Source organism: Ambystoma mexicanum, chromosome 11 (genome assembly GCF_040938575.1).
Source record: "Ambystoma mexicanum isolate Mex_15411 chromosome 11, UKY_AmexF1_1, whole genome shotgun sequence".
In the NCBI taxonomy this organism is placed as follows: Eukaryota; Metazoa; Chordata; class Amphibia; order Caudata; family Ambystomatidae; genus Ambystoma; species Ambystoma mexicanum.
The window spans coordinates 57,945,958-57,960,127 of record NC_090934.1 but is presented as its reverse complement, the minus strand read 5'-3'; the positions used below and the strand labels follow the sequence as shown (position 1 = coordinate 57,960,127).

The 14,170-nt window shown below is 43.6% G+C and overlaps 1 protein-coding gene across 1 annotated transcript in view; it reads left to right on the top strand.

Moving 5' to 3' along the window:
* The window catches only part of KCNQ4 (potassium voltage-gated channel subfamily Q member 4), an 899,641-nt gene that overhangs the window by 717,905 nt on the left and 167,566 nt on the right, over positions 1–14,170 (top strand). The window contains exon 7 of the mRNA XM_069622544.1: positions 10,308–10,403. Coding sequence (XP_069478645.1) covers positions 10,308–10,403 — 96 coding nt within the window. The remainder of the gene's footprint in view (positions 1–10,307; positions 10,404–14,170) is intronic.

Genomic DNA, 14,170 nt, shown 5'->3' with positions numbered 1-14,170 from the left:
GAAATAAACACTTTGTATCTTGACGCTCTTTATGCATTTATTTATTGGACATTTGTATGGTGCCTATACACAGGTGTTTCTAGGTGCCACAAGACAAAAAGAGGGGGGAATGGAAAATAAAAGAATACAACAACAAAGAAAACTGTTATATTGGTTTTGTGACAATCCTACTGTGCATGTGCATGAGCAAGGTGAAACGTGCAAGGGAACAGGGGGTAGAGGGAGAATTGCAGAAGTAAGGTGCCACCAGGGTGGATTTGGCCAAGTTCTGGTCGGGCCAAAGTGCCAAGTGCCAGGAGAAAGAAGGTGGATGGGAGGACTGCACTGGGCAGGAGCACTAAGTTGAGAAAGTCCAGAAAAGGGTGCCCAAGGGCAAGTGCTTGAAGAGGATGCTAGGGGGGACTGGTGGAGGTGGTCTGACCCTAGTAAGACTCTCAAGTGAACAGACTCCAGTCCAGCGGCCGATGGAGAGTTTAGCACAGGAGAGGGAGAGGGGAGGAAGAGGAGAAAAGGAAGGTATTGAGAAGTTTCCAGAACTTAAGAAGATTCAGCTTAAGTATGAACGGTGCTTTGGGGTGCAGTTAATGTACTTTTGGGTTTCTCCAAAATGGCAAATAAGGAATGCTCTACAAATAACATAATTGAACACCTCATTGTAATACTGCAGCTTTTTCAATCGTGAAAGCAGCAGCATCTAACCCTTGTTCACCAGGGTATTGCCCTTTCACTATGGGGTCTAAAATCCAACTATAGTAGGCTAATGGTTTATGTCCATGCCCTAATGTCGCTTTCTGTGTGCCCACTGCTGTAATCACTTCTCCATTTGAATGTGAGAATAAGTAAAACTCCTGGTTGTAGTCTAGAATTCCCAACAAAGGGGCTATACAGATTGCCCTATTTAATTCTTTGGATCCTTCAGTCATCTCCATCTGTCCATGTTATTTTAATTTGACCTATCTGTGCTTCCTTGAGTCATTTTAACGTGGTCGAATATATGTACTGTAATCAAAAACCCAGGCCCTGTAATAATTACCTAGGCCTAAAAATGGTTGCATTTCACTCACTGTCTCAGATGTTGACGTGATCGCTTCTGCTCTATCAGCTGTTATTTTTCTCCCCTCTTCAGAGATTAACTGTCCAATGTACAGGACCGGTTCCAGCAATATTGTAACTTCTATGTGTCTTCCTTGTATCCTTTTTCTGCTAGTACTGTCATTAGTTGAACTGAATTTTCTCTGCATCTTTCTGCACACTAATATGTCATCCACATACTGAATTATTGTACTCTCAAGTTGTACATTACCTAGGTCCATCTGAAGAACCCCATTGAAGATTGATGGGGACTCACAGTACCTCTGAGGTAATCTTGTATGCTTCCAGCGCTGGTTTCTATACGAAACCAAAGTCAAGTCTTGTGAGTCTTCATGAAGAGGAATTGAAGAGAAAGAGTTTTTTAAATCTATGTTTGTCAAATATTTTACTTTGGCTGAGATGTTTGCATAATATCGTATCTGGATTCGGAAAAAGCAGACACAATATTATTTAGAGGACGTAGATCCTGAAACATCTCCACAACCCCCCTGTTGCTTTATTCGCTGAGTACACAGCCATGTTACATAGAGATTTCAATGGTACCAATATTCCCTGCTGTATTAAAGCGGAAATGGTTTCAAATATCCCTTCATCTGCTTCTCTGGACATGGGCACTCTTTTGCTCATGGAAAAATTGCTCTTGGTTTTAGTTTTATTGTAATTGTTCCTGCTCCACTTAATAAACTCACGCCATATGGACTACTGGTCCATACGATGCTCAGCAACTTTTCTAAATCTTCCTGGAAGAATGATGGTTTCTTTTTCACCAATGCCATTCTCTGTGGTATTTTAATATTCTCAACTCCAATCCAATAACTGAGACTTATGAAAAATACAAATTCATCATCTGAATATTCATCGCTGAACAATTCTTGATCCGTCAAGTCGGCTAGTCTTTATTCTTCACCAAGAGCTATTACTGCTCTCCATTCGCTTTCCTCATCATCTGTCTAACGGACAACCACCCTTTCCCCTCTTACCACTGTTGCTTCTAGTTTTAATGTGATAACTTGTCCTTCCTCGTCATCCATAGGTATTTCTGGCCTAAACAAACATTTTTCAGGTATTCTCAACAATTTACCTACCAGTCTAGGAAGCCATGTCAAAATATTGACTCCATACAAAATACTTCTGGGTATAAAGGATCCCTTCATAATGCTTTTTGGACTGTAAATGCTAATATGAATATTCTTAAATGTATGTAGTGTATGCCTGGAGTGGAACACACGATCCCTTCATCAGTGAACAATATCATCCCGTTTAGTCTTGTCATCAAGTCACGTCCTAATATGTTAACTGGTGTCTGCTGAGAATACAATAGTGGCATAGCCACGTCATGCTCTCCTATAGAAAGTAGTTATTTGTCCGTAAAAGGAACCAAACACGAAGCCCCAGAGAATTCCTGCACATTCATGGCAATCCCAGACACTGGGGACTTTACCCCTCGAACAAAGGAATGAGTTTCTCACGTGTCGACTGTGAACGAAAATGTCTTGCCTCCTATCGCTACCTTGACCCTGTGTTCCTCTTGTGGGTCTGGTGTCACAGATAGTACTGAACACATCAAGTCGCCCTGTTGCTCTCCTAGTGTGGGTATAAATTCATCCCTCTACCTGTAAATGGATTTCCTCCCATTATGGCCACAATCCCTATCCTAGTTGTGGGTACTTGTGGGACTTCTGTATTCACTTTCTATTGTGGCACTGGTGCTTGTTGGATCAGAGAATACTGTGGTTGTTGCATCTGTACTTGTTGCACTTACACAGGCGCTTGCTGTGCTTGCCCTTGTGACAATTGTGTTTGCAGGAGGATCAGATGGGTTTGTTGTGTTTGCAACATGTGTGGCTGATACTGTGTGCTAATTTGGAATTAATGCTCTTGCGGTTCTGTATTTTACTGTGGAGAATAGCCAATCATCCCTCTTGAAGTTTGCCGGTTCTGCTGCATGCCCCAACTGCTTCTACACGTGTTGTCTACATGTCCTGTCCCCCTACAGTTCCAACATTGCTGTGGTTGTCCTCCATTAAATCCTCCTCCCCGTGAGGTTTACGAAATCCATCTCACTCTAGGTCCATTCCATCTACCTTGTGGCCAAATATTGTACCCACCTTAATCTATAGGGTACCGTGCATTGCTTGGCTATGCCCGCTGTATCTCTTCTGTGGCCCCGCCTTCACCACTTGTCAATACTGCTCTTTCTATGGCAAACTTTGACAATTATTTTGGAACCAATTTTGCTTCCTCCTGCTTTTCATTCTCAGCTTTTTTCTTATTCTTCTCTTCTAATAGTCGACAATGATGTACGATAGTCAACTGTATTTCTGGCCATAGCTTCACTTCCATCCCTACCTATTTATTGATCTGCCATTATACTGGCTCAGACATTCCCTGACATAGAATATGATAAAATAATGCTACTGTTTTCTCCCACAGTTCTCTTGTCTCACGACACCAACGTTATTGCATCTCCTGAATAAAAGCAACAGGATCTTCATCCTCACCCATTTTATTTGTCATGATTGCATCCCTATCTGATGTATCAGGATATTGTACTCTGAGTGCCTTCCATATGTCTGCTCTACAATGATTAAATGGCGCTCCATCATGTGTCGTGTTTTGTGCTGTCAAACTCGCATATCCTGCACCTCTCCAAATGTCATCAGCTCTCTTCCCTAGGATTGCTGCCATTAGGTGTTTTATGTCACACACTGCTAATGTCATTCTCACTATCATTCTTTCTAACTCATGAATCAATTTTCCTGTATTCAAACTAGATAATTTGCATTTCAAATGTTCTTTATCCATTTGTGGCCATGGTATATATTGTGGTTGTCCTCCCCCTTTGTCTAATAATGGAAATTGCAGGAATCCTAGTCCACAATTATATCCACCAACACTCCTTGCCTTCCAGGTGGGGCTAGTTTTGCCCATTCATCTTCAACCTGGCAGTGACCTTAATCTACTTTTATAAGGCAGGGATATGTCCCCTGCACTATGCGACCATGCGTATAGTCATTCAGAATATGGTTTAGGCTCCACTGCTTTTTCTTTTTGGTCCTCTAAGTCTGACCACTTTACCCTCGCTTCCTACGTCTGAATCATTATACCCCAACTGCTATGACTGTTGTCCCTTTCCTCATCATAAAGATCTAATCTGCTTAAGGACAGCGTTCTCTGCTTGTCCATCATGACATCATCTGATCAATCTCCTGCTTTTCTCGGTGGAGATCATGCACAGCTCACTCTGGTCTTGTCACCATCTTTCTCATTTTCATATATAGATCCCCAGTCCTTTTCCATATACCTTCTGCCTCATGCTCATCAGCCCATGTCTGTATTCTTGGTATCCCTGCAGCTCCCTAATTGGCTGTTGTGACTCTCTCTATTCTTCTCATCGTTATTATGCTTCAATTGGTATTATACATCTATTGACGATGTGGTCTACTTCGTCATTCCTTTGTCCCCTACTCCTTCTCATTTCTTCTTCCCTTCTTCTCATCTCCCTTTTCTCTTCTTGCTCTCACCTTTTTTGCAGCCTAAATTGTTTCAATCTCAGTGTTTCTATTGCTTTACGTTTCTTCTCCTATATTCTGTCTTCCCCTTTTTTCTGTTCTTCATACCTTCTTTGTTCTTCCTTTCGCTTCCTCTCTTTTTCCTTCTCCTCTTTATATATCCTTTCTTGTCCCTTTTCCTTCGTTACCTGTTCCTCTCCTTCTTTGACTTTGTCAATACCCTGACTGTCTAATTTGAGTAGTATCAGTCCTCCCATCCACTCCTTCTGTACTATTGTCACTCCACTAGCTCTGTCTCTCTCTCCTTTTTGTCTCTTAGCTTCTTCTATCTCTATCTGCGTGTCCCTTCTTTCATTACGCTCTTTATGCTAATCTCATGTGGACAAATATTTGCGCTGTTTAATTTTTCTCTCTTCCATGTCATCTCCATGTTATCCTCACTACTATAAGCGGGGGCACATATTTTAAGTTAACATACCCTGCTGCAGACTTTAACTCCTTTAGAGGAAACATTCCCTGTTCATCTTCAATTGTACTATCGTTTCTAAGAGGAGAACGAGGTGCCAAAGGTATTACGTCCTCCTCTTTATGCTGACCAAGCATCCACTCCTTCTCAGGTGGGTTTTCTACCTCACTCTGATACATCTTGCATAACTCTAGCACATCTAACCGTTTCTGTAACCTTTTCCCTGAGTATGCAGTATGTAGGAATGTTGTCATGTGTTGTATTACTGTTCTTGATAGTGAACCTTCTTGAGGCCAAGGCATGAACATTTTGTCAGCTGTGGCCTGTTACCCAGTCTACATGATATTTCCTAATTTTAGGTGTGTATCTCGGTAATCTTTTGAAGAGCTATAAAAAGGGATTGTCCCCCCCATGATGACAAGTCATTTTTGGCTGTTCTTTTATTCTGTTATAATTTTGATTAATTACACCACAACAATCAATTTGGGCAAGACCATCAATCACCACCCATTTCCCAAACAATTCTCCAAACAATTTTCAAGCCTACTCAATAATATTCTTTTTACTTATTCATTTATGGTTCCTTCATTTCTTACTATCTTGTTTTTATTATTGACAATCTAAGAATCTTATGTTCTATTTTTTCAACTCCTGTTCTCCTCTGATTAATTGATTGATTGGCGTCAATCTGTTGTCTTTCAGGATCTAATAACCAATTGAATGTATTACTATTGTTTTATAGTTTTAGGCTACAATGTATATTATCACAACTAATACAAAACACATAAACATAAACTGTACACACTATTTTCTATGATCGTCTTCTTTACTTTCTCTAGCAAGAATATTTCCTCTCTATTGTACTCCATTTGGGAGTATGTCACACACCCTTCTTTGGCTCTTAGCTGAAGGAATCCCTTAAATAATACTATGTTCTGGAGTTTGATGGAGTCCCTTCTATTCTCCTTGAGATTATTAATCATAGTATCTCTCCTTTAATCAAATCCTGTTAAGTTCCCCACTATATATACATGCAATATAATCCCTCCCCTTTTATTTGCCTCTTTCGATGCTTCTATTTACATCAGTTTGTTCAGCTCAAACCCTTCGGTATCGACTCTTCCACTATCGAACCCTTCGCCTTCCGTCCGCCTTGCGTCTATGGGGATAGGACAGGAATTTCTTTGAATGGGGCACCTGCCAACCGTCTCTGGTTATACATGTATTTTTCTCTCACTCTCCAGGAAACTCAGGTGTTTTATGGCTTATCGTGGGAGACGTCAAGAATCAGAGGGAATAGAACTTGAACCAGCCGCCATGCTACCAAAATGTGCAGTAGCACCTGCGGTGTATCAATTATTGGATGTGATCACCATAACAACTAATTACGGCCCAGATAACTGGATAGATTCAAAGAATATGGCAAAGTGCTACTTTATTATCAATTCAATAAAGCAGGGAAATCTGGCAAGCATAATGAATTGCAGCTTAGTAAATACATTTCCATCACACAAATGCTTTATACCTCAATATGTGTCAGCTATGATGTCATCCTACATGGCAAATAGTAAAAACATATCAGGCGGAGGGAATGGTTATGGGAACATGCATACGTATAGCTTATCTAGTGTAAGAAACATCAATGGCTGCCATTTGTCAGATAGGCATTCCTAGAACAACCTCTAACTACGTATAATACAGATAATAGCAGAATACCAGCAGCAGATTGGCTAGTGCAACAATGTATGGTCCACCATTGCATAGGCCCTCTTGATTGGTTGGCACCCTCTTCCAACCTTGGAGATTCAGCTTGTTAGCAGCACGTAAGTAAAATGAAACCCATGTGCGGGGAACAGTGTCAGACAATTGCCCACTTGGCCAATTAGCCTACCATCTCTCATTAATAGGGCCTAAGGCAAGGCCTCTTCTTTGTAGTTGACCTTACTGACTGTTCTCTTCTCCAGAACTTTTAAGGGAGTGAAGGTACATTGCTATCTTTGTCCGTGGTGTTATGAAAAGGCCTTGTTTTCTGGTCTTACACCACATGTGAGGAGACCTTGACTTCTCCATTCTATCCTTTCATTTAGTCCTATGTGATTCAATTATATTAGATGCTATTACTCTCTTTGGCCTCTGGAGACTTGGTTGCTCAGTGTTGCATGTGCTTTCTTCATTTTTAATTGTCCATCATTTGGCACTTGCCAATGTTTACTCCTTTGCATAATCTAAGAGAAATATGTCTTACGTACATGGCTTATCCTCTCCAACTCCATTTGTACTTTGCAGTTGCTTCTCACTGTCGCATCCTTGATCCTTAGCCAAACAAATATTATTTGTTCTTGCACGATTTTCTATTTCAGTGCCTGTCAGCTCTGCAGCCTTGGTCTCTCTGCTTGGGTTTTTTAGCTTATTATTACATGAAACTGACGTCCATCTTCTCAACATGGCGGTTTTACCCATCTTATATTTCCTTTGTTGTGCAAGGTTCTATATTTCTCATCTACCTTGTGTTTCTGTGTGTACACATCTACTGCAGCTCTCCTTACCTTTCTTCCCATTATGTATGATTTCTTCGTACCCATATGTTAATTACTTTTTTACTTCAGTTACTTATTCATCCTTTGAGTATTCACATGTTGTTTCCGTGCGTCATTGTGTCTTCTCTTTATGATGTCACTTTACACCTGTCAGACTTTACTTATAGTTCTTCTATGTCCAGTGTTGTCTGCAGACTTCCTTCTACCACGTCAGTTTGAGGGTACATTTTCTATGGTTGTCTGAGGGCATAACGTTACTCATATCTTTGATGTGGTATTGGGATGATACCTGGTGTCATGCACAGTGCTTCCATGCTGCAGTTCCAATATGACAGAGGTGAGGGTGCGGGCTCCATGAGTGACGTGTTCATCTCCTTCTCTACGAAAGTGTTTTTTCTTGAGTAGGTATATACATTTATAATTAAGGTGTATTGAAGTCTTCAAGTATTACATTGAATAATTGAAGTAACAGCACATACTCTGGTGCTTGTGTTTTGCTAAAAGAGAAATGACTTCACAGCACACAAAGATTGTTGGGGAAATTCCAACGATCGGTTCTGATTTATTTTGTGTCTGTTTTTTTTCCTATTGAAGTGGAAGGATAACAAGAAAACAGAATCCAGTCATGGAAAAAATCTGGATCCGAACTGGTGCAATTACTCCTAAAGTAGAACTTATTCATAAAGTAATGCTGCAAATACTTCAATGCGCAAATATCTTAACAGTGCCATGTTTTTACTCCCCCCTTCCTCAGGCGGCAAACACTTGCTTTGTCACTGACTGCACAGCTGTTAATAAGGCATTTCATTAAAAAAAGATTTAAAGGGAAGATTCCATTGTTGTGTGGCAGCAAGGCAGGTGTGTTGGAATCTCTTATGTGCTCACTATTGCTCAGGCCCAGGCAATGCAAGGACTGTGTGCTGTCAATCCTTTGGAGTTCAAAAGTTCTCCCTTTAGATCCAGAACCAACGTAAAATTATTTTTGCCTGATAAGCAGAGGGCTGTCTGGTTAAAAGGGCAGGTTTTAGGCTGGTTGACCTTCTTAACCATTGCTTCAAACATATGGCCTAAAACACCAAAGTGGGGAATTGAGATCATGTCTTCAAAGGTTATCCAGAAGTTTACCCATTTTCAGTGTCAATGTCACCTTAGGTGTTGTTCACGGAGCGTGGTTTATGTTATTCTGTTAAAAAAAACTATATGTAGTGCAATTTATAAAAGTATAAAAGGTCTTCATTCTTGCTGCATAAAACACACCAGTGGTAACTAGGAGCCCAACGATTGAAAGGGATCCCGGGAAAAACTAAGTAGAGTAATTGCAAAGTGGGAGCAAAATGAAACTTAGAGATTAAGTGAGGTCCAAGGGTGGACTGGCCTGCAGGCAACTTTGGAGATTTTCTGGTAGGCCTCTGCACCCTAGCCAGGGGTGGACTGGCCTCCAGGGAAGTCTGGAGATGGCCCAGTAGGCCTTAGCAACCTGGATCTCTTTTTTGTGGTAACCTATTTTATTTCCAAATGTTCTCATAGGACTAGGGTTGGGCTTGAGGAACATGTGTAATATGGGGCACCTTGAAACATTATTTCCAGTGTCTCTTTTGGTTCCCAGTCCACCCCTGGTGGGGTTGTGGGTTTGAAGGGGGCCTGGCAACACATGTTGGTCTGTGAACCCTGTCGGTCTACAGTAGAGCTATATTTAAGTTTTCTGAGAAGACAACACACATGTAACATTACGGCCCCTTTGCCGGTCATTAAAGAGCCCTTACCTGCATTTACCATGAAACCAGTTTATAAGCATCAACAACATTGGATTTACGGTTCCTTTCAGATGTCTCTAAATGAGTCATAAAGATATCGTTGAACATGTATTGGAAAAGACAACTCTTTTAGCATGTGTGTTGGCATGGGGAATGCATTTGACAGGTACTGCAATAGTGATATTACTTTGCCATAAGAAGGCAACAGCTGGAAAATGCTGATATATCCTGGGAACATGATGTCAGCACCTGGCAAATGCCTATCCAATACGTATAGAAAGGTACAGCAGTTGGCTTTGCCAATGCTTGCCTTAACAGTGCTTCAGTTCATGGAGCAGATGCGAGGTAACCTACATTACTTATAAATGGCGTTGGAAGGAAGACTGGGTTAACATTTTTTTATTACCTACTAAGCACATTTACAACTGCAACAAAGCCATTAACTCCCAGAAGGCTGCTAGGAAATAACACTTGCATGCCTTCTAAAGCACACAGTTTGATGTTACAGTGTGACAGAGGAAGCTCAAAGAGTTCCCAGGAAGGTGAGATTTTGGCAGGGAGTTGCAGGTTAGTGGGTGGGAATTGCCATAGTGAGTAGTGAGTCACGTGACTTTGAGTGCTCAATGGCTGGGTAAAAAGACAAACACAATCCCAAGCAGTGCGCCTCATCTCACCATGCATATCACGCCTAGTTGCACTCAAATTCAATAGTTTCAGCTCCTAGGTGTCACCTAATAGCAGCGGTATTTCTCAGTGCCCTGGTAATTCCAAGCCAACTGGCCCTGAGCCTGGGTGACGAGTGGTGCTTGAGGTTGGCTTGGTTCTTCCCCTTTCTCTTAGAGGTTTGGAGGAAGTCACTCAGGCATTACCAGGTCACACTGTCCAAAACTGTGCCATCAACCCCCCAGCTCCAGTGAACCATGAACATCTCTGTCTCTGATTTCAGGGTATCCTCGGCTCTGGGTTTGCCCTGAAGGTGCAAGAACAACACCGGCAGAAGCACTTTGAGAAGAGGAGGACGCCGGCGGCCAACCTCATCCAGGTAAGCGGGTCAATGGCGCGTGCACAGGCGCACATGGAGGAAGTATGATATGATATGATATGGCATTTATAACGCGCCTATACACAAGTGTTTCAAGGCACGACGAGGCAAGGGAGGGGAAACAGAGGGAAGACAGACAGTGATCCTACTAGGCCAGGTGACATTGAGATTACGCAAGTGCAGGGGGGAGGGGAAGGGGAAAAGTGCAGGGAGAAAGGGGAGGGGGCAGTGCAGTACATAGGATAACAGTAAAATAAATAAAGACAAAAATTAAAAGAGCGGCCAGCTGGTGGCAGGTGCAAGGGTAAGCGCAGACATCAGGGGTTAAGTGCTAGTAGGGGCTATAGGGATACAGAAACAGTCCCCAAGTGCAAGGGTTGCCAGGGGGTAGCGCAGGTGTGCAACTGGCAGGGAGGGGACCTGGGCCAGAGATCAGAGGGTAGCCAGGTAACCAGTGCAGTTTCAGATTCAGCCAGGAGATCAGCAGGGGAGAGGGGGAGAGAAAGCAGAAGCAAAGTGGAAGGTTTGAGGTGCTGCCGGAACCGGAGATGGTTCTCCTCAAGTGTCAGAGAGGCAGGGAGGCTGTTCTAGAGGGAGGCCCCAACTGAATACAGAGATCTAACACCAACTCGCTGTTTGGAGAAGCGACTGACCCTGAGGGGATTGGAGGCGGATTAGCAAAGAGCTTGAGAGGGAAGATATTTAGGAAGAGAGATTTGAAGGAATTGAGGTCCCAGGCCCCAGAAGGCCTTGTGGACAATGCAGAGGGTTTTGAACCTAATCCTTGCCGCCACTGAGAGCCGGTGAAGAGATTTCAGTGCTGGAGAGATACGATCCCTGGGCTTGAGGTCAAGGACAAGTCTCGCAGTCCTGTTTTGGATGAGTTGCAGAGGGCAGAGAGTAGAGGCAGGCAGATTTAGAAAGAGGCTGTTAAAGTAGCCCAGCCTAGAGAGAGGCAGAGCTCTGGAGACAGTGAGCTTCTGGGGGAAGGAGAGGAAAGGAAGAAAGGAAGAATACCTCTGAGGACGTACAGCTGGTAGTGTGACTTCTTAGAGACATCAGAGATGTGACGAGAGAAGGAAAGTGTGGAGTCGAAGATGACCCCAAGGTTTTTAGCCTCTCAGGTGGGAGCATGAGAGGGCCAAGAGAGGCTGACCAGAGAGTGACAGGAAAGGAGGGAGAAGGTGTGCTGATGAGGAGAATCTCGGTCTTACTGGCATTAAGGCAGTGATCATTGGCGGCACACAACTCCTGGATGGGGACAGACAGCCAGAGATCAGAGAAGGAGAAGAGGTGGCGGAATGGAGCCTGAAAATGAGTTGAGTGTCATCCGCATAGCACTGAAAGTAGCGCTACCAGAATGGAAATCATGTGTTCGAATGTTTCCAAAAGGCAGGTGGACATTGTCGCTCCTCTCTCCTGGCCGAGGAGTTGATTATTTGTAAATAAGCATAAACAAGAAGATTGCCCGAGCACCCTGTAAGGATGTTTCCCAACTGCTGGATCCTCCCAATGATTAAGGGAACCGTAGTGCAGAGACGCGGCAGGTCTGTGAAGTAGAGAACCTACCGACGGCGGTCTGCAATCTTAGACTCTCCAAATGCTTTGGACTTCAGTTCTCATCAGCCCTAGACAGCACAGTCAATGATGAGGGATCATGGGAGTCGTATTCCAAAACGTCTAGAGAGCTGTAGGCTTCAGACCACTGATCGTAGCACGAGCAACACTCCTTGGCTGGAATGCAACAGCTTATCGCTAAGGCCTGCTCATGTGCCACAGAACTTTATGAAACCTGCTTCTTGGTTTTTATCTTAGATTATTATTTCTGTCATGAGCCTCCCTGCTGTTTATAAGTGCTTTGAGAAATTAAACTATTATACATCGCTAGATAAAATGCACAGATCCGACAGATGCAGAGAACAGAGCAGACATAAAGCATCACTGGCACTGATCTTGGGCCCTCGGGGCCCCAGGCTACTGCACTACCCTCCGACGGCTTGCTGAGATGTCTGTACACCCATGCATTGGCATCCGTTTTCGTTTTCCAGAAAACAAGCACAACAGATTTAAAAGTGGATAGGCACAAGTGGTGGGGCAATAGTGCACTTTTACACCTGTTATGCTCGTTTTTCAGGGAGCAAGCACAGGAGGTGTCTAAAAAGGGCAGCAGCATAGATAATAAAGGGTTTGGGGAAGACGGTTGATTAGGAAAAGGAAAAGCAGGGGGGGGTGAGTAATAACAGTGTACATGATATAGAACATACAACCAATGCAAAGGGCCCTAACATCATCCGTAGGAATTACTTCACTCTGCATTTAAAATAACGTGGTTCTCTAAGAGGGAGCGGGTGGTATATGTGAGCCATGACGTTATGTCTGTTTCCTGACTCCGCAAGACCTCTGACATGCCAGTGCATAGGCCACTGAGTCAGTCACTTGCCCAGAGTTCCCGGTTCCCTGTAAGTGGCTCAGCCTGGTGGAAACAGCACCATGTCTGCTCAGGCCTTGCCTCCTCTGAGCACACTATAGAGTGTGGCTGCCACATCCCAATGTGGCACGCAGGAAGGCGGGCACACGATGCTGGCTCTGGTATCATCCAAAGGGGGTGGGCCTTTCCTTAGCTACATGTGAGAAGACCCCGAAAAGGGAGTTTCAGAGAGTGACAGAGTCCTTTTAAAACCATTAACGCCCTCTATGTAAGTAATGCCGAAAAAAATTCATGGCCGCCATGCAACCGTGGTGGTCGCTTTTTATAAACGTTGGTTACTCTATTCCGTAAACAATTTGGGATGCTATCTTGAAAGGTTAGCAAGAAGTGTATCCACTGCCATTTCTTATGGGCATACATGCATATAGGAGGGTCTGCAACCTTTGGCTCCCAATATATTTTGGACTACAACTCCCATCAACGCTAGCTAGCATAGTCTGTGGTGGGGAATCATGGGAGTCAGATTCCAGACCATCTGCTGAGCCACAGGATGATGTCCCCTGGCATAAAAACCCTGTGTAGAATCAATTAACTTGGAGCTCTCGGTGACATGAGCTTATACACACTGTGATCTGGCAAGACAGCTCAGTGGGTTCAACCCTCACCGCAGAGATCTACATGCAGGCCACAGACCTAAATTCTGCCTAGGCCTGCGTACTCTTTAATCCTTCCTTGGTTTCTAATAGGAGCACCACCCCCTCCCCTGTTCCCACTGTCCATCCCAGCACCTCTGCTACCGCTGTACCCTACTCGTAACCCGTAGAAGCGTCCCCTATGTACAGAGCGAATTTTCTCCCCTGCTGGGTTTACACTTTATAAATCCTATACATAAACAAATAAATACTTAAATCCTTACATAGCTACATGCATACCGTGCCCTCCCATTACGTTTTTATACCACCTATGTTCTCAAGTGCAAAGAGCAATTTAGTTTGTGGTGCAAGCTGTAGAATTGGGCAATTGTATTATTTTAGGAGCAGAGACCCCCGTATTGTTTTGGTCACCTCACTATGCATTTAGAGGCGCTGGGAACTGGGGATTGTACCACACTAGGCCCTTCAGAAAGCGAAAATAAGTCAGTAGATTTTAAACGGAAGCCTGTCTCTTATTTATCGGCACACAGTTAGGTATAGCGCATCGAGGCTGGAGTTTGGCGGCAATGCCGGCGCTGCATTCATGCAGTTGTTATTGCTATCTGGTAGTGTGCTCTTTCGGTGCTTGGCGCACACGTGGGTAGACGGCGCTTGAGGAGGGTTGCCATGGGGCGGTGTTTGTTTTC